Below are 27,027 nucleotides of genomic sequence, written 5' to 3'. Positions count from 1 at the left end.
GGGGCGGGGGGTTCAGCATTGTGAGGGAATCGTTGGCTGTCGTCTGAGTGGGTTTTGACTCGCACTTTGCACTTCGATCGTTGACGCTTGGACTTTGATTGCAGCGGCTTTGACTTCGGCCCTTCGCCATTTCATTTCCGCCAAAAAAAATAGCGTTGCAATTGTCATCGTTACACGGAGGGGCTTCTGTTGTTGTTTTTTTTTTTTTTTTTTAACTGAGTCGAGAGACAAGGGCCGAAGGAAATTTTACTGGCTTAGCCCCACTTCCTGGATGAAAGAACGGAAAACCGTGGTTGGCTGCCAACTGTCTGCCTGATCGTTAATCGTTGAAACTGAACTTCTTTTTGCGCTTCATGGGCGGGAGGTACCCCCGATTATCCCAGCTGTCTGACCTGGCCCTCTTCTTCGGTTGCGGCCAACTGCTGCTTTTAAAACCTGAAAATAAAAACGAAAATGAAAGTTAGAGACGTATACCAACCTGCAGTCAGATCTCCGGTAAAAATGAACTGCTCATTGTCGGCGTGGCATTTTAACCTATAACAAGAATAAAGTTACAGCAAAGCCGGGCTGTCATGTGAAACGTGAAATGAAAAAGGGCGATGATTTGAATAAAATCGGTTAGTTGTACTAAAATTTATTGCTGAGCTAGTTTATTTAAAGAATACATTCACAACAACAGTTCAGCTAGGTATTTGCTAGACCCCTGCAAGAGGTGCCAGCGGCTCGTACAACAAATGGCCGTACGAGAATGCACAAATGTCTTCTTTAGTTCAATTTAATTCAAATCAAATTCATTTTAACATCAGTTATGTTGACCTTAAAGCCACCTTAAAGAGCACCCAGTGAACATTACTTCGCATTTTTGTTGCTTTGTTCATTTTCCCGCATTAACAACTGTCGCTAACAATCGCATTGTGTTCCATAGTCAGTACCATATTTTCTCTATTTCACACTGTTAATTAGATTTGATTTTGCTCTAGACAAAACATCTTATGTTTTAATAATGCACTAATGAGGGTCACGCTAGCCTCTCGTTTAACCCTACATGCGGCTTAATGATCAAAGAAGGATACCTCGTCCCCTTTTCCTTGGGGGCTCTTGAAGACCAAACGACGCGGCCACTTTTCTCTGGTCGAGGTCTTCGACGGTCGAAATCGGTCTGTAGTGGCAGTTGTACGAATTTATGAACGCCCTGTAGGCGCCTTCGGCCGAGGCTCGCAAGTAGCGGTCCTTGCAAACCAGCTGCTCGATCTGCGCACAACATAAAGCGGATAAAAGCTAACTTACGTGCCCCTCTATTTTATGACAAGCATTTGATACGCGGCCTCCGCGGACCGACTTTATGAAATTAACGAGAAGTCGACACGTACCGCCTCTTACGTAACACGGGATGTTTATGCCAAACGCACAATATTGTCACGGGTTGGGCATGTACCCTCTGAAAGGAATATGGACACCGAGGGATTGGGCCCAGCCCGGACAGCTGGTGCGGTGGACGGTTCACCGACGAGGAGGAAGAGGACGAACGATCTCGCTCTCTGGCTGCACCCACTTGAGACTGTGTGCTACTGTGTTCCCCACCGTGTGGCATATTCAATTACCCCTGCAATATACCATTTTCCCCGTAACATCTTTTGGTGGAGGAGCCGGGTAACGTCTCATCGCCACGGATCTCCGAAGCGGGCGTCGCATCGGCTCAACCGTGATGACTGCCAACACCTCGGGTACCGGGGGCACCGCCGCAGCCCCGTTCGTAGTCATGGCGCAGCCCCGTGAGCCTGGAAAATTCTCCGGTACCGATGACACCGACCTTGAAGACTGGATCAAACTTGTCGAACGAGTAAGTGCCTTCAACCGCTGGGACCCAACTATAATGCTCGCAAATGTTCCTTTCATCCTGAAGGGAGCAGCACTCACATGGTATGAAACGAACGGAGCAGACCTTACTAGTTGGGACGCCGTCAAAGCAGGGCTCTGTGAGGTATTTGGAAAGAAAGAGTGCCGCCAGCTTGCTGCGAAAAAAGAACTCGCGACTCGCGCTCAGACGTCGACCGAGCCGTATGTGGCCTATATACAGGATGTTCTGTCCCTGTGCCAGCGCGCAGACGACGGAATGAATGAAGAAGAAAAAGTCGGCCACGTACTGAAAGGGATCGCTGATGATGCATTCAATCTGCTGGTTTGCAAGGATTGCAACACGGTCGACGCGATAATTAAGGAATGCCGGCGCTTTGAACTAGCCAAAAGCCGTCGTATCACGACCCAGTTCGCACGGCTTCCGAATACCGCGGCTACTTCAACCTGCGAAGCAGCATTTTTGCCATCGCCTCCACCCCCGGTGACACGCAGCATGGATACTGGGCCTTCTGACAATGTGGTGACCAGGATTGTACGCCGCGAACTTGAAGCCATGGCTCCAGCGGCCGTTCCACCGCGCATGACGGAGAGCAACTTTCCCACTGTTTCCCTTATTCAAGCGGTTGTTCGGGAGGAATTTGCTAACATGGGCATCCATCCAGTCTGTTCGGTGAGCCACCACCCGCTGCGACAAGCACCTCCACGAGCCGTTTTCCGCAGCGACTATGTTTCTTCCCGGTATCGCAATCCAGCTGAGTGGAGAACACCAGACGACCGGCCCATCTGCTTCAACTGCAGGCGTGTGGGACATGTTGCTCGCTACTGTCAGCGCCGCTGGTTCCAGTTTCCTCGTGATAACTTCTCCCCTGACCGCTTCGACAGTACGCCCCGCCGCTTTACATCTCGTAACCAACAGCAGCCAGACGACTCCGCCGCCACTTCGACGACCCGATTCGCCCGCTCGCCCTCACCGCACCGACGTCAGTCTCGCTCGCCGCAGTCTCGGAGACCATCATCTCCGACCACTTCCAACCGCTACTCGCCGGAAAACTAAAGGATGCAGCTCCCGGAGGTGAAGCTGCATTCTCGACTTGGCCCGCAAATCCTCTTCTGACCCTTCCTACCACAGACAATTTACTAGAAGTTGAAGTTGACGGCATTCCTGTTCGTGCGCTCATTGACACTGGGGCGACAATATCGGTGATTAGCTCAAATCTACGCTCTCGCCTACATAAGGTCCTGACGCCTGCCCTATCTCATGTCCGACTAGCTGATGGTGGAACGCCCATAATAGCTGGAATGTGTACTGCTTGTGTTACGATTGCTGGCCGTACTGTTCCTGTTTTGTTTGCCGTATTAGAAAACTGCGCACATGACGTGATCTTAGGCCTTGACTTCTTAGCCGACCATTCAGCGCTCATCGACTGTGCCAGAGGATTCCTGAGCCTGGAGCTACCTAGTCTGCCGGTGGCCGATAACACTCATCCGACCCGCCTGTGTTCAACAACGCACATCCGTCTCCTGCCTCAGGCCATCACGTATGTTTCGTTGGCAGTCCCCGGCACTCTTGCTGATGGCGAGTATGTTATTACTCCAATGACTGACGTTCTGCTGACGCGAAATGTAACGCTGCCTCACTCAGTCGCCTCCATCACTGGCAGCAGACTGTCTCTACCTATCCTGAACTTCGGTTTTCATGCACAGGTATTACCGGAAGGAATCACGCTTGCGTCAGTGTGCCCCTTACACGACCACGAAGTCTCAACTTTGGCCACCACTACCCCTGACTGTGACTTTACTCATACAGCTGCCCCTGCGTCCACTGACAAGGTGATGACCATGATGAGCCCGGACCTCTCACAAGAGCAAGCCCATGATCTTCGCCGCCTGCTGCTTAATTACTCCGAAATTTTTGACTTCCCCGATCGTCCTTTGGGACGAATGACGGCCGTAAAGCACCGTATCGACACTGGTGACTCTAGTCCCATTCACCGACGACCATACCGCGTGTCGCATGCCGAGCGCGCCGTCATCCAAAGCGAAGTCGATAAAATGTTGAAAAAGGACATAATTGAACCATCCTGCAGTCCATGGGCCTCACCGGTGGTGTTAGTGAAGAAAAAAGATGGCACTTGGCGCTTTTGCGTCGACTACCGCCACCTGAACAAAATCACCAAGAAGGATGTATATCCCCTGCCCCGCATCGATGATGCCCTTGACTGCCTCCATGGTGCCCAATACTTTTCTTCCATTGACCTCCGTTCCGGTTATTGGCAGATTTCTGTAGATGACTTGGACAAGGAAAAAACCGCTTTTGTCACCCCTGATGGCCTATACCAGTTCAAGGTAACTTGAAACTACATAATAAATAAAAACGGTAACTACATCCAACTTTTTTTTCAAAATGGTCCCTGGAACACTTGCTTCAACTTTTTTCGAAATCTTGAATGCTTGCATAGTGTAATCAACAAGCACGTCCAGGGGATCGCAAAGAATAACATTAGGGGGTAGCAAAGAACGTCAGCCAAAAATCACTACTATATGCCCATCAGATAACTTGAAAACTTGCTCAAAATATTTTTCTCTCTTTCCCATTCTTGGCGTTCTTCGGCCGCTGGAATTACGTCATTACAGCGGTGTAGCGGCTATTGGCCGGTTTTCCTTCAGTCGCAGCAATGAACGCATTTCATAGCAGCTTTAAAAAGAAAGCCACAAAAGCAAAGCAGAAACGGAAGACGTAAGATCGGCTACGACGAGCATGCCTCTCCGTGGTAGCGACAACGATAGCTTTTGCAGTGCTGCCAGACGCGAAGGAAAGAGTGACAGCGTCTATCGGTTGCAGGGTCCCTTTAAGGGTTAATTTTTTGAAAGGGGCGTCCGCCATCGGCTTTTAAATGATTACTCCCCGACACATTTTACATTCAGTAGATGATACGAACCATCGTTGCAGTTACGAACTGAAACGTCCCTAACATTTTAAGAGAAGTTTAGGTGTCTGGTTCATGTATTTTTCACGTCAGAAAACGAAATCTGCCGACGCTTCACGGATTTTTGAAGCGCGAGGCATTCTATAGCGTGAGGCGTCCGAAGACGGACGTCCCTGTGTGTGTGCTATTACCACGCGGTCACTACCAAAGTCGCCCGCCATTCACATTGAAACATGATTTGGTCCTCTGGCTTATACGTCTCATCACCTGGATGTGCACTTTCAGTATACTAGTTATCGATAACACCATTTTCAATATCAAAACATCATTTAATTATTTGTATCATTTAGATACACACTTTGAGTAGATTAGTTGTCGACAGGCACCATTATTTAAAAACAGTGCTGTCGAAACAAACGTGTGTGCGTGTATGTGTCTTTTCTTAAACCGTCATCAACGCTCAAGAACAAAAATTCCTAATACTTTTCACGTAAATTCTGCTTCGCTTCTACGTCGTCCGCTAGTAAGCTTCGCTCGGCATCCACCTTTTTTTTCTTTGCGCTTACCTGCGCCTGGGTGTCGTCCACCTCGTCCCACGAAAACTCGTACTCGTGGAGGGGCACCTTGGCATCCTGGAGGCGTCTCAGGTACTTATTTTCTTGGGGCCGAAGAAACAGAAGGGCGGAACCGTGACTGTCCACACCCCGAGCTGTGCGGCCCACCCGATGGATGTATTCCTGCGAGGGACGCCGAGTGCACTTAAGGCAAAGCGCTCCAGCAACACCAGGCTAGGTTATTGCCTAGCTAAACTCGAATTTCGTGCAGTTTAAGGACGAAGTGCGTACTACTAAGACGCACTACCACTACCTAAATGGAAGTTAAGAAAAAAAACGGAAATCGTAACGTGATCGAGGGGCAGCTGTCCTGCGAGTTACCAGTGTTCGCAGTGTTACTTCTTCGTTCTGATTTTATATACTTGCAGACACAGATACGCCACGCTGTCCTCAAATTCTAGACGCTGCCTGAGTTAGCAAACATTTCCTTCCTGGATTACGAAACTCGGACAGCTATTGTGTAATTTTATGCGGGGTTGCGGCTCTTTCTACCTTATGTCCTGGCGATTACACTGGTGGTAACGTCATACAGGACATAGCAAGTATTCAGGCAGTCGCAAACAGTGCACGTCTGTCGGAAAAAAAGTATAGCTCCTATACCCAGCACTGGTGCCCTTGGTTTTGCACGGACACTGAAGTATACGTGATTAGATCGTCATGATCTGGTTGCTTGCTGACGCGTTTTGCAGAAAAGCTATTAAGGGTACTTCTGCCGACATTATCCGTGCCTGAAATTGATGTATAGAAAAAAAAACTAGAAGTGTACGTGAAGCAAAGTGCGGGACACAAACATATCCTAGTGAAGTAAAATAAGCAAATTAGAACCCGAGTTGCCAAATTGGTCGCTCACTCTTCTGTAAGGCCTTATATAATAGGTTAGCATTATTACAAATAAAATGCCGGCCCATCTCCACTAACGTGAAACCTGAAGGGAGGGGCGAAGCATGCAGTGTATACGTGTATTCTTGGCACCTTTGCGTTTTTGCCAACGGAGATGAAATCATCGGGGGTACAGGCATACAACTTTGCGGTAAAAGTCTCTTGTCTTTGAAGCAAGAAGTGCTCCAGCGTGAGGTGTAAACCAGTGTACCGGTGTTTTAGTACGCGTTACGTTCTAGCGCGAGGTGTAAACGAGCTTCCCGGTGTTTTAGTACCGTGACTAAATGATACGACGATTACGACAACAGGAGACGCCAACAGCCCCAGCCCCTAAGGTGCTCGCCCCTAAAAGATGTGCACTCCTACTAAGCCTGTAACTCCTCTTGAGGAGTGACACTGCCCTGCCCATCCCGATTCGGTCTGTTTCCCGAAGGGAAAGCAGCATTCCAGTACCCGGCCCTATAGATCACCGTCTGGAAGATTTTTTAATGAACAGATTAGAGGTGCCCTGAACTGAGGGTACCTGACCGGGCCGGTAATTTACACAATAAAAAGGTTGATTCGTCAATTCGTTGCAACTTGAGCAGCAGAGGAATGATTAGATGACCCCAACGACTTTTTATGATTTGCCCACTGAAGTTGTTGCGATTCTGCAATCAAATGGTGGGCAAATATGTCACACCGCGTGTTTTTAATAGTGATGTCAAGTAAAATAAACGCACGTTTCGTCGTGCTTTTCTTGTTTGTGCTGCGCCCCTCCACGTGAGCTCTTCACGGTCTCTATAGGCCGACAGTTCAAAAGCGTGTGGTACATTGGTACCAAAAGACAGCTTGTCGAACTTTTTTTTCCTTCCACGAAAAAGACTTTCCTCGTCTGCTGTTCGCGGCTATGGTTTTTGTTGCTGTTGTACACAGTAATTACTATTTTTATATCTAGGCTTGTGATGTATGCGGATCACTTTTTATATTTTCACTTCAGCAGTTATGTCTGTATTATCGCCTGCCCATGTGGCTGCCTTGCACTGTAACGGCCGCGGACCCGACGAGCTGCGCACACAGCTATTTACTATCCACTCAAACTGGGCAAATAAAATTTTGAAATAAAGAGATAAAATAATGACGAACAAGAAGCAACTTCCCTCGTAAATATTCACGATGTCTCTCAACTGAAGTGGTTCTGAACCGGCAGCGTACCCGGGACGGACTTGTTTAAGACCCTCTGGAACTAAACAAGGGATAGGGAACCTTACGATCAAGTATATCAACGCGTGTCACGTTGTTAAACAATTTACTCTGGAAGCCGAAGTCACCTGACATTATTCGTATACCCCCCCTTTGTGCGTCTGGCTTTTTTGCACAACTGCAACGCCGACCAAAAAGCCGACTTTACGAAAAGTACGTGCCATGCGGCAAAGCCAGTTGTTTTGCATTGGCAGCAAGGTTTCGCGAAAGGGAAGAGCGGAGTGTCGCGAAGAAATTCGCAGATTCCTTCAAGTGCTCTCACGGGCCACTTCAGGTCCACCGACACCTACTAAAGAACCACTGCCTAACCCCGTCACTGCTTTGTGGCCAGGAGATTCCAAACTAAGTGAGGGCACCCCTTCGGGTACTTTTTGAACCGTGCATCAACCTCTGCTGTCCTTAACTCTAGAGCACTCTCGAATACCTTATACACAATAAAAATGACGCAAGACAAAGACCCGCAAACAGCAGCCTTTGTGAGCAAACCTTAACGTCTCCAGGAGCGTCGTACTGCACAATCCAGTCGACGTCAGGAATGTCAAGGCCTCGGGCAGCAACGTCGGTGCACAGCAGTATTCCAGATTTTGCCTCGGTGAAGTCGAAATACGTCTTCGTTCGTACATCTTGCTTGTGTCGCCCCTGCGAGGCAGACGAAGGGACGACAGCCAACAGTCATGTTTGGTGTCCTTCGTATACAGATTCGAAGACAGCAGAATCCATGAGCAATGGACAGTCCAGGCAGCGAAAACCAATTATACGAGAAAGCACTATTGCGTTACACGTGTGGCGTTGAATTGAACTTGCGTTAAGCTGACCAAAAAAAAAAATACACCATCTTCCCGCAGGGGAACCCTGAGTAGCATGCGAAGCAGCCATGGGGTCGATTCAAGTGCCCATTAGTTTTCAGTTCGTCGTTTACGTTAGGTATATGTACGTAGCTACCGTTATATTTACCGTTTGGTTTCCATGGTAACTACCAAACTTTTCACTTACCGGAACTACGAAATGGGAAATTGCGTTGACCCCATGGCTGTTTCGCATCCTACTCAGGGCTCCCCTACGGTAAGATGGTGTAATTTTATTGGAGGGGGGTGGGGGGTGTTAGAGTGGAGAGGCATTAGAGAGAGAGAGAGAGAGAGAGAGAGAGAGAGAGAGAGAGAGAGAGAGAGAGAGAGAGAGAGAGAGAGAGAGAGAGAGAGAGAGAGAGAGAGAGAGAGAGAGAGAGAGAGAGAGAGAGAGAGAGAGAGACGCTGTACGTGGTACGAGTTTGCCTTTATTTAAGCATTATCATCATCATGTTCAACGTATACGTGACGTCGAGCTGTGGTTGGCGTTCCGCTTTGATTATGACCGCCTTATGGTCTGTGAAATGTAAAGTTAACGGCTGTTGTAGAGGATGAACCCTAAAGTTGCTGAAGATGAGGTCGATGCACGTTCCCCGGATGGTTGTGGGCTGCTTGTAATCACGGCCCGCCGAGACTCGCCGACGCACGCCGCTGCCGACGACGATGAAACGTCGAAGGCGCGTGAAGCGTGCTCGTCTCGTGCCGGCCCAAGAAGACACCGGCAACACTGTCGCTCCAGGAGCCCTTAAAGGGGAAGCGTGCTCGTCTCGTGCCGGCCCAGGAAGACACCGGCAACACTGTCGCTCCAGGAACACCACTGGGCGTTCACCAATCCGAGCATGCGCAGTGGGGTGTGGACGGCGCAACAACAAGGGAGGGACATAGCCCGACCATGAGATGCTTCGCATCTAAAATTGGTGCAGCTCGCACTAGTGGTACAAGGCTAGAGAAACAGCAGAGCTGGCGGCCCCTCCGCCTTCGTCGGAGACCCGGCTGCAGCACCTCAGGTGGATTTCCGAACTTGCCGCTGAAAGTTCTCCATGACTGGCGGGCCCCGACCTTTTGGTCCGCAGCCTGTCACATCTCTCCCAAAGCGGAACGCGCGCTAGAACCCGCGGCAACTAGCTTCGCGAACTCGGCGTCTGTAGCTATATACAGCTGTTCTGTGCTCCCCACGTGAGGCGCGAACGCACGTGATCTGGCGAGGAGAACAGCATGCGAGAGATTACCCCACGAACGCTGGGCAGTGTGTTCTAGAAGGTCGAGCTGGCCGACGCCGGGCGCTCCTCACGAGGCGTACGCTCACGCGCGATCGGTATTGACTTTTGTTAGCACCTCACGTAGCGCAAGCCCACGCGCAAGCCGGGAAGACGCCGAGCGCTCCTCACGAGGCGCGCTCACGTGCGCTCGACTGGGCTGAGTTTTCTGGTAACGCTCCACGGCGGAATTAAAAGCTTAAACAGCTTTGCTGTTAAAAAACGCCAAAGCGAGAACACCACAGTGGAGGTACGAGCGAATAATTTATAATACGTAATGACAGCAATACTAATCTGTTAACCTGAAAAATAAAGTAGAGGCACTCACGTGAATCATCAAAGAGCGCAGGCCAAGAGAATTGAGTAGCTTGTGGTGAAATCCGACTGACAGGCATGTGCTAAAAAACACCATGACTTTCCTGTTTTGTTTGTCCTTGAGGAAAGCCGATAGCAGGATGAGCCTCTTTTCGGACGGACAGATTACGTAGCCCTGCAGAAGTGGGGGAAATGCGATCGTTGTTTAGTCGCGCTCCGGTTGAGCATTGCCATCGTATTTAAAGTGTATTAGAAGTAAGTGCTATAAGGGGACAACCCTGTTCAGTTTGAAATAACTAGACGTTTGGTAACTCATTCAGTTCTCTTCCAGCCACAAAAGACTTGTTAACCAAAAAAAAAAAAAAACCTCAAGAAATATTGAAAAAAAAAAAACCCGGTTGATTTCTCTGTCATAGGAATCGGTAAAACACGAAAGTGAAATGTGCAGTGAAACCTGCACCTGGGCATGGCTTGCGGGTCGGCGGCTGTCATGTGGGTGTGCTTGGCGAGCGATGTCCTGCTGGCCGGTCGCTTCGGCAAAGGTGTACTGGCGCCATTTCCGTGACGGATAGGACGTCAGTGAAATCTTAGTGTATACCAGCGTAAAACATTTTCGTGTTAAAATATAAAACCCGAAAACGAACAACACTAAGTATAACGTACTCTTTAGTACTAAAGGTTGCTTTCACGCAAGCAGACCCTGTGTGCAGGGGTGCACCCTTTACAGGCCGCTTGCTTCGTTGTACTGGCGTCATTTCCGTGACGGATATGACGTCAGCGAAATCTTTCTGTATGCGGGAATAAAACACTTTTGTGTTAAAAAATTCAAATTTCGCTCTACATGACGTCAGCAGTGACGCAATTGCCGCATATAAGGCACACAAAAACAGTTATCAGTGTGTTAACTGCTCGTTAGCATTCAAGTGATGCAACCGGAAGGGCCGTACTCCAGCCACCCAGTCGAGTTTCTTGACAGTGGCTTTGGTGGGCCGCCGCCAATCGCGCGAAGATGATTCTGTGACGTCATAAAGGCCTTGCCAAAACGCGTGTGGGGAGTTTCTCTTTTTCCCCCCTAAAGTCTGTGGTGAAATTTGTACAATTGTTATCGGCGAAAAAGCAGTCTTTTTAATAAATCAAACTTGTATTTTCTCTTCACGGGCCCTGTAAAAGTCGCCCCCATGCTCATAGCTTCGACAGGAATAATTGACCTTTTCCACGCCAAGAATACCGCTAGGGAGAGCACAGGCTCTTTCGACCACGGTTGCTGGTGGTGGCGTTTTACTATCTTGTACTATCTTGGTAGTGGCGTTGTACTATCTTGATCATAGTTAGGGTGACCAAGATAGTACTTATGGCTATAGCCATAAGTATAACTTGATTATAATAACGGAGTACAACGTGATTATAATCGCAAGTACAACGTGGTTAACCCTGCAATATGCTGAGAGCATCAGAAAGGGCAGTCCCTCTGGCCGTACAGTGAGGGCGAGAACGGGAACAAGTACAGGTGGACGACAACCCTCCTGCATGCATACCTTCCAATTCTATAGAAATGAGAGCTACGGAGTAGGTTCTAAGCAGACGTAGATGCACGGATGAGAAAAAAAATTTTGGGGCGGAACTTCCGGCCTATTGGAGGGGCTCGGTCGGCATGGTGATCACTCTGCACTTTTTTTTTAACTTCGTGCGCGAAGTTCGCTTTTCCTACGCCGGTGACAGGCCATCTGGTGACTCAGAAATTTCCCAGCGGCCACCGAACATCAGCGACAATATTCTGTCTGGAGCTGGGCTCTGCGTGCCCACCGCGTAAATCCTCATTCACAAAGCCGTCACCCTCTCCGTCATGGCCCAGTCACGTCAAAAAACCGCGACGGAGTGCGTAACGGAGTAGCGTTCGTACTGGAGCTCTCCGTCAGAGTACAGGGCCGTTTGCCTAGTGATCAGTTTAGCTTAGAATTGAGCGCGCTTAATCTGGAAAGTAAAGAAAATGTCGTGATGTATACGATTAATTGCTGCAATTCAAAAAAATAAATAATGGCTCAGATTTCTGCGTGGGCTCACTTTTCGATAAATTTAGCCGTAAAAATTTAAATATTCTGATTGGCTGGTTTACAACGGGGCGTAGTCCCGTCGCGTTGACGGAACAGAAACGTATACAGCTCTGCCTCCCGTCACCGTCGCACTGTCTTTTGCGAGAAATCGCCTGAGAACCGTCACGCCACCGTCACGTCACGGTCTTCCGTCATGGGCGACGGTTTCTTGTGCGATTTTTCGCCGAAAACGGTGCGATGGTGACGGGAATAGGAGCTCTACGTTTCCGTTCCGTCAACGCGACGGGACCACGCCCCGCGGTAAACCAGCCAATCAGAAAACTTATTTTTGCATCACAGCACTTTGTATCGTATATATCACGGCATTTTTTTTTAATTTTCAGATTAAGCACGCTCAATTGTAGGCTGAACTGATCACTAGGCAAACGACCCTGTACTCTGACGGAGAACTCCAGTACGAACGCTGCTCCGTTACGTCTCCGTCGCGGCTTTTTGACGTGCACGGTGCCGTGACGGAGAAGGTGACGGCTGTGTGAATGTGGCCTGAGCCCTCATTCCCACAGCCGTTTTTCACCCCGTCACGTCACCGTCACGTCACCGTCTTCCGTCATGGGCGCCGTTTTTCGGCCGATTTCTGGTCGAGCTCTACGTTTCCGTAACGTCAACGTGACGGGACCATGCCCCGCGTTAAACCAGCTAATCAGAAAACAAATTTTTACGGCTAAATTTAGCGAAAAGTGAGCACAAACCATTTTCTTTACTTTTCAGATTAAAAACGCTCAATTCTAGGCTAAACTGATCACTAGGAAGACGACCCTGTAATCTGACGGAAAGCTCCGTGTAGATCCAGTCTGAACACTTCTCCGTTCCGCCAACGTCGCATTTTGTTGACGTGACGGTGCCGTGACGGAGAAGGTGACGGCTGTGGGGATGAGGGCTAAGTCGTCAGCGGCGACTCAGATAACACCGAGCCCCCAAAAGTAATGGCAGTGCCTCCAAGCGCATGCGCAGATAAAACACTTGGAAAAAGGTTCATTGGCGCAGAACGGCGCACACTTCGGTGTGGGAAGGCGTGCCTCGAGGTGAAGAGGGCGCCATACGGTGCCTATGAACCGTAGCATTACTGGTACACCATCCGAGAGCCCACCTGGTCGAGGCTTTGCACGGTGGCCTGGTCTTCGCTCTCGTTCATGCCAATGCAAAGGGGATCGCGCTTCAAGGCCACTCTCATCAGCTTCTTCGTGTCTCCAGTGAGCGTGGCACTGAACAGCATCGTCTGCCTTTCCCCTGTGAGAGGTTAGAGAACAGCAAGCGAGCCATCGATATTAACGACCTCTCAATCCCCTCGCATCCACAAAAGGGCGCGGAAAAGACGTGTGAACATTTCCTAATCACATTATTACTATGTCAAAGGCTTTGTGCGTGTAGTCTGTTTCGAGTCTATTCGTCGCAACATTTGGTGGCGTCGCCAGGATAGCAAACCGCAGGTTGCATGCACCTACATTTCATATAAATTTCGCATAAATTTTATATTGCTTAAAAATCTTCTCTATCTTACATCTCCATCTAACGAAAGTTTTCGGTGTTTTCATTAACTAATGAGACAAATTAAAAGGGCACAGCTTACTAACGAGTGCGTGTAAGCGAACATTTTCTATCGAAGCGCTGTAGAGCATCCAAAAACATTTCCGGTAGAACAGTTTCTGCGAACATTTCATGAAAGGGGAGAATTTGCGACGTCCAAAATATAGACCCGCGAATGCAGGTTCGCATTACTCGGCGCCTACCCGCCTTGAGGCTCTGTCTAAGGGGTTGCTCCACAGAACACAAAGTTGCGGGTTCGATTCACGGTAGCTGCGGATGTATTTGACAGGGGCCAAAAATTACGACCAATCCGCAACGCTCTACTGTAGCACGCCTCGTAGCCCAGGGGCCGGGTTTGGTGCGTTTGAAGGCCCAACCACATGCAGCGTATTTTCGGCGTCGCGCGAGCGTCAGCGTCGTTCGGCGTCGACGAGCGTCAGCGCGCGCGCCAAAATGCATGGCGACGCGGACTGACGCTCGGACGACGCCGATATCTACGCTCGCCAGATATCGGCGCGAGCGGCGGAAGCGGCGCTGGTGCCAGTTTCTGGTTGTGCCAGTCCGTCTCGCTGTTTTAATGGTGGCCGGCTTGCCGAACATCGACGCTGAGGCATTAATAACTGCAGTCGCAGCCCGCCCCGCTCTGTGGCAGGCTAAACACAGAGATAACATGAACAAACCCCGCAAACAGACGTTGTGGGATGAAGTGGCAGCAGCCGTGGCGCCTGGTGTTGCGGACGGAGGTAAGGCACTTGTCACCTGCGCTGCAGCCTGTGCGCATAGTTATTGTAACAAGTCGTCGTTGTTTTCGTGTGTTTGTGCCGCAGAAACCATGCAGAAAAAATGGAAGTCTCTGCGCGACAAATACCGGCGACTGTTCAATCTCGTGCTGGACGCCGAAAGAAGCGTCGAGCGCGCACGCAGGCGCGCGATTTCGCCGGTCCCATGCGGTTACTCGCCCTCTCCTGCGGGACCGCGCGTTGACGCCGAACGACGCTGACGCTCGCGCGACGCCGAAAATACGCTGCATGTGGTTGGGCCTTAACTCCACTATCCTTAGAGAGGCCCTAAACAGGGTTCGAGAGGTTGCAATTTTACACGCGCAATCGCTAGAGTACTATCCAAAGAACGTCCTCCCGCAAAAATGGTTTAAAAGTGTTAAGTATTAGCCGAGTTATCGTTCACTAAAAACGGCCAGCCCTTTTCGTTGACAAAAAAGGGCCGCTAAAACTAAAAAAAAGTTGTCGCTCACTAAACATTTATCGTTCACTAAAAAGGGCCGTTCACTAAAATGGGCCAGTCCTGGCGCTTTCGCCCTTTCTTCGCTCCTCTCAAGCACTGTGGAAATTACGAGACCATTATGGGAGAAAGACCAAAGCGCACAAGGCCACTGCCGTCCTTGTACGTGCAGTCATTGGCTGCGCGCGCGTGTAGCAGCTTGGCGATGCCCAGTACTAGAGCGTGCTAAGCACAGAGCTGATCGTTTGAATTCGGTGCGCTTCCGTTGAGTCTATTGCATTTCATGCTCCTTTTGACAAGCTAACATTGAAGTAAAATTGCTTGGCTGAATCAAAACGTTAAAAATGTTATTTTATCCTACTCTCTAAATTGGCCATGAAGACAACATACCACTTTATCTCTTTGGTTACCCACTCAATTCCCGCCCCGAATTTGGATTGGATTGGAAAATATTTATTGGGCATAAAAGTGGGTGGCTTTCTTAGTCCAGATAGCCGCGAGCTAGCGCAGCTGCTTGGGCGCGAGCGATGAGGCTTTCTTGGTCCTCGCACCGTGAGCTGGCCAGCTCGCGCTCCCGCTGCTCAGGGGATGGGAAGGGAGGGGGTTTGGCGCGTAGGGGCATTCCCACACCAGGTGGTAGGTAGTGTTTGGGACAGAGCAAGAGGGGCAGTTGTAGGGGTGTGTGGAGGGTGAGATGTAGTGGAGTATCGAGGTTTTGTAGAATGTGTTGGTTTGCAGTCGACGTCAAATGCGAGCTGCCTGTGTGCTGAGGGATGGGTGAGGAGGAGGGTACTGAAGTCGCAGTTCGCGATAACTATATAAGATTTCAGTGTATCGGAGAGGGACCAGGGGATAGATGGAGGGTTCGGAAAGGTCATCTTGTAAAGCGCGGGCAGCGGCGTGTGCCACCTCGTTTCCCTCGAGGGAAGAATGGTCTGGTGTCCACACAATCTGGATGTGGGGGGGATCTTTGATTGATGATAGTATCTTCAGCGCTGAGGGAGAGATGCGACCTGTACAGTAGTTGCGGCAAGCCTGTTGCGAATCTGTGAGGATTGCCACGTAGATGAAGCAGTGGTCGCTGCTAGAGCGATGGCTGTCTCTTCAGCCGTCGTGGTGCTTGCGTGGAGAAAGCTGAGGGAGGTAATATTGACCGATTTGGAGTCGACGACAACCAGTGCGTGAGCAGGGCGGGATGTATACGGAGCGACGTCCGTGTATCGGGTGTCCGGTTTGTTGTGGTATTCGGCTGGGAGGCGGGTGACGCGGGCCTGTCTTCTGCCTCGATTGAACGACGTTTTTTAACAATAAAAAATAAATGTTGAAAGCCCTTTCAATTTCGCGCCACATGACATCAGCAGTAACGTTGTATACGGGTAATGATCAATTTCAGTGTGACTACCAAACGGAACTAGACGGACGTTCGGCCATGTTTCGTGGCGGTGGCTTTCATCAGCGGCCGCCAATCGCACAGGCAAATTCTTGTGATGTCATAAAGACTAGGCGAGAAAGCGGACGGTTAGCCTCCATTGTTGCATCTGCGGCGGAATTCTGAGTTGTGTCCTTTTCAAGGATGCCCATTTCGCGTCAATTTCAGTCGTGACGTAGTCGCAATCGCGAGGCCTCTGACCAATGACGCGCACTGAAACCTGCTGTGTCACACCTGATCGTCTGCTTTCAGCCAATCAGGGCTCGCTCGAAATGCACACTTTGAAACGGGCGTTAAATGGACAAAACTGAGAATTACGCCCCTGCTCTTCAATTTCTAGCTTAGCTGCTGACATTTTTCTCTAAATTTGGTGTCACTGTTGTTGTTGGGTCAACGCAGGCCCTTGAATGAACCAAACTTGCATTTTGGCTTCGTAAACCCTTTAAGTAAAACACTAAAAATAGGCTGAGACATCTGACACACCCCTAAGTGATTACTGATCACTTTGTTGCTGGAGTAATCAACATTTCTAATTTTAATTTATTATAATTTTAATTCTTGGACCTATTACTTTGGTGCTGGAATGATCAACGTTTATTCTTAGACTTATTCAATTGCGCAAAACACCCCGAACGCGTATGCACATCCAATTAAGGCCCAGAATTGATATCGTTTCATTCTTTTTTATACGGGAGCTACCGTACAAGGCTGTATGATTATTAATTACACCCCGATACGTAACTAAAAACCGAGACCAAGAATGTGGCACAGCTTGGCTTCCCGCTTTAACAAGTAGTCAACAGAAAAATGATTACTTGGAAGTGAGCGAAGAATCTTCTTCATCTGTGGTAAAAACCCGATGTCGAGTATGCGGTCAGCCTCGTCAATGACGAGGCACTGCAGGTCCTTGTACACAAATCTCCGCGTTTTCTGGAGAAGGAAAAAAAAACTGTGCTTGATTCCCCTGTCCTAGTAATTCGTTAAAACACAAAAGTGAAATGTGCAGCGAAAACTGCAGCTGAGCATGATTTGCGGGTAGGCGGCTGTCTTGTGGGTGTGCGTTTCGAGCGACGTCGTGCTGGCGGGTCGCTTCGGAAAAGGTGTACTGGCGTCATTTCCGTGACGGATATGACGTCAGTGAAGTCTTGGTGTATCCCAGCATAAAACACTTTAGTGTAAAATATAAAACCCGAAAACGAACAACCATAAGTATAACGTACTGTTTAGCACTAAAGGTTGCTTCCCCGCAAGAAGACCCTGTGTGCAGGGGTGAACCCTCTACAGGCCGCTTGCCTTGTACTGGCGTCATTTCCGTGACGAATATGACGTCAGTAAAATCTTCGTGTATTCCAGGATAAAACACTTTCGTGTTAAAAAACGAGGGCTATTTTGAGAAGAAACACGCATGAACACAACAAATCGTAATACACGGCGCGCTAACATTGATTCTTTGGCGACATATCTCGCACATAGTGCTCTGATTTCTGAACAACTTTTGTGACCATTGGTGGTGTGCCACGAGTATTATAGTAAATGTGTAGTATAATGCATTATAATAAAATGTACTACCGCTGGGGCGGGGCACTTGTCAGCACGTCTTGCAAGGCTTATCAAACCTCTAATCATTCCTCAAGCTTATCACACCTGTACCATCGCGAACCCTGTCATCACGCACCCCTGCGTAGTACGAGATGAATGGGAAAATTTGTCGGAGCAGTTTATGTAAATGGAAATGAAGCACAACGATTCTGCACGTGAATTGTTCCCCCAAGGAAGCCCCATGAGGACGTATTTACGAGAAGAGCAGGAAGTCAGCTGTGCCTTGTGTTGCGCCTCGTGGAGTACGACGACTTCGCGGCGGTTAAGCGTCAGACTGTAGCCAGAAATTCTTCCAACAGCCTCGCAACACGGATCAGATGCGTCGTTCCCTTGCTCAAGTTGGCACTTTATGCAACGAGCCCAATTAATGGGTCGACATTCCAGAATCAAGCAAACTGGACTTTCAATGTGATAGTATTGATAAGCTACAATCATGTAACCACACACACGGGCGCTCTAAAACTTTGCAAGAAAATTCCAAACGCGTACCAATGAAACGTATTCTAAAACAGTTCATTCAACTCTTCGGCATTACTTGTTGCAGCTACCAGGCGTATATATACTTGATGCGTCACGTAGAGACGGTGGCACTGGTGGTCGTCAGCATACACGTACGGCTTCAAAACCGTATGCGGCAAGCTGCGTATGGACACTATGGTGCTCACGACAAATCCAACGACCCGTTTTGCCTCCTCGCGTTCCAACGACCCGTTTTGCCTCCTGCCTGTGTTATGCCGGGTTTGTGAAGCGTTGCCATTAGGGGGTACGTATGACTTTCCCTGGTCTGAAAAGCTCACATAGCAGGCATTGATTTTGGGGGCTGGTATTAAAGTAAAGCATATTATGCCCCGTTCAACCCGGCCGAGCTGCCTATACGAGCATGCGTCCCTATTCTATATGAAACGCCTATGGTCGCCACTGCGAAGACAGCCATTGACAGACCTGCAGGTGGTCGAGCAGCCTTCCGGGTGTGGCGACGACAAAGTTGACGCCCCTGGCGAGCATGGCGGCCTCGGCGCGGCGGCTGTTGCCTCCGATTAGACACCCGGCCGTCATGGGCTTGTGGCACCGCATCAGCTGCTCGAGCACGCCGAACGTCTGCAGGGCCAGTTCGCGGGTGGGAGAGATGACGAGCGCCCCCGTGCCCTTGCGCGGCACGAACTTGAGCTTGGACAGGAGCTCCAGGGCGGGGATGAGGAAGGCCAGGGTCTTGCCGCTGCCCGTCTTCGCCGCGGCCGCTACGTCCCTGCAGGACGCATTGCAAGCGCTCGACACAAGACTGCAGGTTACCCCGTCGCCGCAATGGTTGTTCTACAACCACTTTGCGGGGTAGCCACCGATCGCGTAATACCGTATTTTCGCGCCTATAACCTTCCCCTGCATATAATCCGCGCCCCCACTTTCAGCCCGCCGGAAAAGAAAAAAATCCTTACGTATTGTCCACACATTTGATGTAGGAAAGGCTGCACCGAAGCTACTGCTCAAGCAACACAGAACATACTATGTAGACAGAAAAAGCATTATTTAGCACGTAGAATACACTGACTGCAAGGCGAAAGTCAATTCACTCAGTGCCACTGCTCTCGCTGGAGCTACCACTTGAGCCGCAGTCCTCACTGTTGTACACAAGGTCATCTTCACGGCACAACGCGCAGTGCAGCTTCACGGCAAAACGCGCAGTGCAGCTTCACGACACAACGCGCATTGCCGTGAAGCTGCATTAAAGAAAAAAAACCGCGTAATAAATGCACCCTTTGCCATTGAAATTTTCGCATTTTTGGTGCGGGTTATACGCGCAAAAATACAGTAAGTTTTCCACTCGTCATGCCCCGTATGGTACCGCCGCTTCCACTGGGAGCAATTTCGCTGGGAACCTGCAGGCTGGAAGCGACTTCGCGCATTTGTAAGCAGCAACAATAAGAGATGTGCGCAAACAGGACATATGTGGGGGCTAGTTGGTGCTGTATAGCTGCAGTGGAAAGCACTTAGAACTGTGGCAACGAAGACTAAAAAGACATAACACCGGACGAAGCGCAACTAACAACTTTATTTTACTTCTATTTTCCACAAGCACGTATAGTATATATGTTTGATGTGTGTTAATAAATCAGTTGTGCTTCGTCGGTGTTGTCTTTCTAGTCCTTGTTGCTACTGTTAAACGGATAATCGCGTTCTACTCCAGCTACACGGGTGTACGCAGTGGGCTGGAAAATGTGGTTGCGGGATCCGTCGACCACCAAGGGTCCATGACTCCAGCTCTAAGGGGACAGAGGAGTGACGGTGTAGTTCCTAGTTTAATGTGACAGCGAACTGAAGAAGAAGCAAGACATGCGTTTGTCCAGCATGGGACAGCATTGCGATGATGCTAGTTAATGGAGATTAGCCTCAGACCATGAAAGATTGTGGCTTGCAGTAGCAGGCCGATGGCGGTCGGTGGACATAAAGTTTTGAGCGCTTCAAAGAGATTCTACACTGCTCACCATATAGTCGCATTGGCGTTGTATAATAGTAATAAATACAATAATGGAGAACGTTTGAGAGTAATATCGTAGTTGCATTTATTACAACGAAGCCGTCTATGGCTAGCGTCTGAAAAGTTTTGCGCACGCGGACAACGTAGCGCCGACACAAGTTTGAATATTGCGGCAAAGCCAACTTTCTGATGAATGGTCTGTAGTTCTCAGTCTAATATAGGCATATCTTGGGGGGAAAAAATTACACGGAAATTGGCCGCTAGGACGACTCAGTCATAACGCCGAGTTTCATTTACCTGCCATAAATAGTTCATAGCGAATTGTAAAGTTACAGAATTACCGTCTGCTGTCAAGGCACGGCCAAACAGCACAATGGACGGGACAAGGAAGAACGGGATGACAATGCGCTGGTCCCTTTCTTCCTTTTTACACCCATTGCACATGTTACCGCCATTTTGAAATGCACCGAAAATTCAAAATTTCCATTTTGATTACGTCATTTATACGTTAGCAGACGAGACCATTGTAAAACTATCATCCCTTCGTAAAGAAAGTTGACAGAAGCGTAAAAGCTTTTTCAAACAAAAACTGCGTCAACAGTGCGCCAAAACAGCCGCTAAAAGTGCGCCCAATCGATCGTCTAACCCTCAAAGACCCAAATCGCGAACGAAGAACGAACCCATGCGATGGATTATCCGCGCACTAAGTTAACGCACCTACGACCGATCTAAATGTATACCGATACGTGGTTTAGAAGATAAAGGTATAGTAATATTGTACTCCTTCTTCATGATCGATGCGGGTATTGTCTTATCTAGAACCGCTCCTGTTTCGCTATTTTCAAGTAACCGTTTTGACACCATAGAAGACCGGTTTCGCGCACGCGCCGTGTGTCCAGAGATCTTATCCGAGCTTTTCAGTCGACCAACCGGTATATGGGGAAGTGAGGTACTAGTTATTTGACAGGACGCCATTGGCCCCACTGAGAAAGCTTTCACTTTAATAGTACCTATATAGACACACAAGGACTCCGATCAAGGCGGCTGACATTCGCCAACTTACTTTTTCTCCAGCAAGTGAGGGATCGCCTTTGCTTGAATCTTGGTCATCTCTTCGAAGCCCATAGCCTTGATGGCCTTAAGCGTCGCGTCGGACACCTTGCCGCTGAGGGAACTGAATGGCGTTCCCGACAGTACACCGTTGCTTGCTTGCGCCGCAGCTACAATGCAAGAAAAAAAAATAACCGGATGCGAAAAAAAAAAAAAAAACAGTGAGCGCATTCCTCCTGAGAAATATGATCGTGCTGCGTATGGACACCATGCTGCTCAAGGCCAATTTAACGACCCTCTTTGTCTCCTCGCGTTCCGGCCTGTGTTATGCCGGATTTGTAGCGTTGCCATTAAAGACCCCTGTTCTGAAAAGCTCACATAGCAGACACTGGGCTTTGGGGGCGGTATTAAAGTAAAGATAAGCTAATCTCGTCGAGCGGTTTCGCCGACGCGGTAAATTTGACCTTCGGTTGACCACAGCTGCGCCGCACCCTTGGCTACTTATCACGCGACTCGCCGGGCCGAGCTCCAGGAAGAGATGGCTGCTGCCGGCTCGGCGCATGCGCTGTCCGCAGCTGGTTCGCGCCCGACCACGTGACTCGCCCTGCATGCGAACTTGGCCATGAATGAGGGCGAGGCCGTGCCGTCTTCTCTGAGCGGTGCGCGGGAGCTGGAGGCTTCGAGCCATCGTCGGCAAGCAACGTCTGACCACCCCGCGGATATCGCCCGGCGGGCCGTCCGGCCCGGAAAACGCCGGAAGCGGGACCACAACCGTAGACAAAGGCCGGGTTTGGATGAATGGTATAATAATTACAGCTAAACCAAAAGTTAACGAAATAAAACAAAAACTTCATCAGTCTAAACCAAGCTTTCGCTTTGGGTATCCAGGGGTAGCTGGGCTAAGCCGCAGCCATTTTTTGTTATCGTGGCTGCGAGTCGTCGGACGTGGGGATGCCATTCTCCAGACAGTGTCAAGCCGATAAACGCACATCGATGTTGCAGCGAGAACTAGGTGGCGCGCGCACTTTAAGGGTGTGAAGTCAAGGTACCTTTTTTCACTCTAAAGAGCCTTCGTGGGATGACTTCACCGCAACGCTCAAGAATGACGAATTGAGGTGGTGCAAATTGGACGAATAGGCCTCTTCATTCACCAAATTTGCACACCTTGTCACTTCAACTGGTCATTCTGCAGCTCTGTAAGACGACCTACGGTGACTATAAGAGTAGACCTCAGCCGCGACGTATGCATCCAACTAATCCGGAAATAAAAACGGCCGTACTTTCGTAATACGCGACTTGGCGTTCCCATGAGGACTATACTGACGCAGGACTATACTGATAAGACCACACTGGCTTTCTCTTGAGGACTATGGTGACACAGCTCGTCGTTGACGTGGTGGGAACAGAAAACACCCAAAATAATTGTAATTGATGGCTCTGTCATAGGAATCGGTAAAACACGAAAGCGAAATGTGCAGCGCTGTCTTGTGGGTATGCTTGGCGAGCGATGTCCTGCTGGTGGGTCGCTTCGGGAAAGGTGTACTGGCGTCAGCTCTGTGACGGATATGACGCCAGTGAAATCTTGGTATATCCCGGCACAAAACACCTCCGTGTTAAAATATAAAACGCGCAAGCGAACAACCCTAAGTATAACGCACTCTGTAGTACTTAAGGTTGCTTCCTCACACAATCGTAGTATTCACGGTGTAGACGAACGTATAAGAGCCACCGAACCTCGCATCAAACTGAGCGCGTCGATTAATTCGAGGGACAGAGGGTAATTCTAGAATTGTAGAACCAACGCACAATAAAATAAACAGATAGTCCTCTTGCTCGAGCAGACAACTTAGCTACCTACTGCCAAATTTTGCATTCCAAAATACGATTTTTTTTTTCGGGCAGCACAACCTGCTTACAGCGTTCTTACTTTCTAAACTGTTCCCAAAAATATGCTAGTGTAAAATTTGTACTTACAATGCTCTTGCCTGGCTTTCTTAGGTTGGTCATTGCTGTTTCCAGCCTCTTCCGGCATTTCGCCCTCACTATCCAAGTCGATTACCTGGGGTTCCATTTCTGTCGCCATCACTTTACTTCCCAGCGACTCAGCCTCTTCAGATTTTTACCTAAAGTAAATAAAGAATAAACGTCGGAACGAAAAGAACGAAAGGACAAGTGATACGTACCGGCGATATTTGAAATATTAAAACTTGTGTATTTGTGGGAAATTTTTGTGTAGGAGTCCGGTCCTAGGTTTTACGCTTGGGACTTGGAACGAGGGATTTTAACGTTACTTGTAGCATATCGAGGCGGATATCCAGAAGAAATATCTTAGCGAGGAATGATTACGTTTGTTCCAGAATTGCTTCCAGAGCAGAAGTTTATGTTTATTTTAATTTTCACGTATGTGTGCGTGTGTGTGTGTGTGTGTGAGAGAGAGAGAGAGAGAGAGAGATAGATAGATAGATAGATAGATAGAGAGAGAGAGAGAGAGAGAGAGAGAGAGAGAGAGAGAGAGAGAGAGAGAGAGAGAGAGAGAGAGAGAGAGAGAGAGAGAGAGAGAGAGAGAGAGAGAGAGAGAAGACTCTTCGCCCAGCACGCACATTTCCGGTTACACGCACTGCTTCGATTTTTGCCGGAGCTGGACGGGAGAGAGCTGGAAATGTGAAACCAACTCGGTAGGTTCAACTTCCAGCAAGTTAGCCGATGGGATGTTCGGTAAGTCATCCCATTATGGAATGGACCTCACTCGAGTTCTGCTCCTGCTCCTGCGCTGCACAAAAATTCGGTGCGTTCAAAGAAACACGCGAGTACAAGTTGCATAGGCGGGACAGCACTGTCGCGCCCAACGATGTATATAGTAGAACGTTAGCGGAGCGTGGCTCGTCAGCGTCTACGACGCGGAGATATCGAAGTTCGGGATATAGGGAGGCCGCACAGAGACGGCAATGTCGTGAATATTCTCCCATTAAGTTATCGAGTCCTCGCAAAAACCGGCACTGCCTCGAAGTTTGATTGCGCGGACGAGTGCCGCTTATGTCGACGCAGTCCAGAACTAGTGCGCCGACTTTCGCTCGGTCGACTGAGCCACGGCCGCTCGATGGGAACTAGGTCTTTGCGTTAGGGTTTTTCAAGAGTGCGTTAAATGTGTGTTGTGTTAAACATGACAGCGGCTTTTACGCGTCCATCTCTCGGACACAGAAAATAATCGTTTCGAGAAACTTACTGCTCGCTCGACAAATATGGTCACGTAAGACACCGTTGCTTGCGTCAATCGGCCAGTGTCGCCTGCGACAACCCCAAAGCCCCGCAGCCCTGCAGCTAAACCAAGCATAGTGCGCGCAGTACCAACAGCAGTACGCATCGGTACTTCTATGTTTACGTGTGCTTTCTTACTTCCACTGTTTGTCCCACCATTCTTACTGCATTAAAAAGAATAAGCCCTAAATTTAAGCGCAAATAGCTCGTTCGGCAAGCTTATAATGAATGAATGAATTTATTGACAAAGAAAAGTAAAGGAAAGACCACCAGCAGGCGTAAATTGTCACACCTAGGGGTGGACACCGGAACGCCTGCTGGTGTGGGAGTTGGGGCAGGGGTGAGATATTCATAGAGAGGAGATACAGAGGATAGCAGTGACATATTTACAGAAGACAGGGGAGAGAGGGGCATATTTACAAGTTAACGCACACTCACACACGCACACACAACGTCTGGTCCGCAAGAGGAAAAAAAAAGAAAAAAGAAAGTAAAAGTCTAGACACACAGTCACTGGGTCCACAGTCACAGGGAGTGTAGCGCCAGGCGGAGCCCAGAGGCGTCCAGGTATCCGCCCAGCGCCCCATGGACGCTGTCCCTCTCCCTGGTGTTGCCCGGTGGCCATAGGAGCTCGTCTAGCGGCCGAGCCCTTCCCCCCAGGGCTGCCAACAGTTCTGGCCTCCCTGCCGCATACTCAGGGCACTCGAAGAGCAGGTGCGGCAGGGACTGAACAGGTGCGCGGCAGTGCTGGCAGGCAGAGCTGTCGGCCAGCCCCAGGCGGTGTTTCCGTTCAGCCGTCCAGACAGCTCTGCCTAATTTTCGTTTGCTTTTGCCGGCCTCCGCCAATCCCAGAGCTGGCTGGTATGACATCATGGGTCCTGCTGCGAAAAATGAGCTAGTGGGTCGCATGGCCATTCCCCTTTTTCCTAATTCTATAGCTTATTTGAGCGAAGTTTACGTTAAAAGTGGTGTCAGTATGATTCTGACGAGGCAATCTTTTGAATGAACCAAACTTGTGTTTTCTCTTCATGCCCCCTTTTCCCCTTTAAGGGTCAAACACATGAGCGGAAAAGCACGCGTTCCCGCACGCGTCTACGCGCCGAAAACCGGTTTGGCTGCCGGATGAACCGCCGCGTCGCCCTCTCCCGAGAGCATCGGACCTGCTAGAAATTTTGACGCATCGCGTCGGGAACCGGATTGCTCGGACGGACAGGGGGCGCATGACCGAAGAGGGACGCGTATCCGCACGCGTCTTCGCACTATGGAAACCATTCCGGCGGCGGCCAGGACAGGGGCGTGAGCTTTGGCTCCGGAACATCATACGCGGTAGCGTAACGGGTCTCGGAAGTTTCGATCATGCAGAGGGTCGAGTCGTACGTACCAGGAAGTGCGCATCCCTCGCGCAGAGTCGGAGGACCGGGCCCTGAGCGGCCCTCCAGCGAAAGATGCGAGGCTGACCAGTCCGTGCCCCGAATCGACGAACGGTGTGGCGCGCGCTGAGCGCGGCCACAATCGCGGGCGGATTAAGCAAAGAAGAAGAAAATAAACCTTGTAATTTATTCACTTTATGATTGAGATTGGTTATAGTACTCTCGCCTTGAATTTTCAGTTTTTTTAAGACGAAAGTGTTTTATTCGGGGGTACACCAAGATTTCGATGACGTCATATCCGCCACGGATGTGACGCCAGTACAACGAAGCAAGCGGCCTGTAAAGGGTGCGCCCCTGCACACAGGGTCTTCTTGCGGGGAAGCAACCTTTAGTACTAAAGAGTACGTTATATTTAGGGTTGTTCGTTTTCAGGTTTTATATTTTAACATGGCAGTGTTTTATGCCGGAATACACCGATTTCACTGACGTCATATCCGTCACAGAAATTACGCCAGTACACCTTTCCCGAAGCGACCCACCACCAGGACATCGCTCGCCAAGCATACCCACAAGACAGCCACCGACCCACAAATCATGCTCAGCTGCGGATTTCGCTGCACATTTCACTTTCGCGTTTTACCGATTCCTGACAGAGGAATCAATCACAGTTTTTGTGTGTTTTCTGTTCCCACCACGTTAAAGACGAGCTGTGCCACCATAGTCCTCAAGAGAATGCCAGTGTAGTCAGTATAGGAACGCCAAGTCGCGCATTGCGGGATGTACGGCCGTTTTTATTTTCGGATTAGTTAGATGCATACGGCTGTGGGATCTACACTTATAGTCACCGTAGGTCGTCTTACAGCGCTGCAGAATGACCAGTTGAAGTGACCAGGTGTGCAAATTCGGTGAATGAAGAAGCCCATTCGTCCAATTTGCACCACCTCAATTCGTTAGTCGGGAGCATTGCTGTGAAGTCATCCCACGAAGACTCTTTAGAGTACCTTGATTCCACACCCTCGAAGTGTGCGCACTACCTAGTTCT

General features: G+C 49.5%; 1 protein-coding gene across 1 annotated transcript; it reads right to left on the bottom strand.

The window, feature by feature from the left end:
* Window positions 1-245: 245 nt before the first annotated feature.
* Window positions 246-21,525, bottom strand: LOC144151750 (ATP-dependent RNA helicase DDX18-like). The gene is made up of 9 exons (XM_077682876.1): window positions 21,374-21,525; window positions 18,780-19,083; window positions 17,054-17,168; window positions 13,134-13,273; window positions 9,949-10,110; window positions 8,006-8,158; window positions 5,351-5,521; window positions 1,074-1,251; window positions 246-435 (listed from the first exon to the last, which is right to left on the bottom strand). The coding sequence occupies exons 1-9, from the start codon at window positions 21,433-21,435 to the stop codon at window positions 320-322; spliced, it is 1,401 nt and encodes a 466-aa protein (XP_077539002.1). The 5' UTR covers window positions 21,436-21,525; the 3' UTR covers window positions 246-319.
* Window positions 21,526-27,027: the final 5,502 nt, after the last annotated feature.

The sequence above is a fragment of the Haemaphysalis longicornis genome, unplaced genomic scaffold (genome assembly GCF_048455015.1).
Source record: "Haemaphysalis longicornis isolate Haplotype H1 unplaced genomic scaffold, Haemaphysalis longicornis Haplotype H1 scaffold_9, whole genome shotgun sequence".
NCBI classification, from domain to species: domain Eukaryota; kingdom Metazoa; phylum Arthropoda; class Arachnida; order Ixodida; family Ixodidae; genus Haemaphysalis; species Haemaphysalis longicornis.
Note: the sequence above shows the minus strand (reverse complement) of the source record. Positions and strands in the feature narration are given on the sequence as shown.

Excerpts from the sequence above, each read along its gene's own strand:
- LOC144151750 (XM_077682876.1), bottom strand. The coding sequence starts at position 21,435 with ATGGGCTTCGAAGAGATGACCAAGATTCAAGCAAAGGCGATCCCTCAC. Across the intron at positions 19,084-21,373 it reads CCTCACTTGCTGGAGAAAAA|GGACGTAGCGGCCGCGGCGA; the intron begins GTAAGTTGGCGA and ends TGCGTCCTGCAG. Across the intron at positions 5,522-8,005 it reads ACGCTCCTGGAGACGTTAAG|GAATACATCCATCGGGTGGG; the intron begins GTTTGCTCACAA and ends CGTCCCTCGCAG.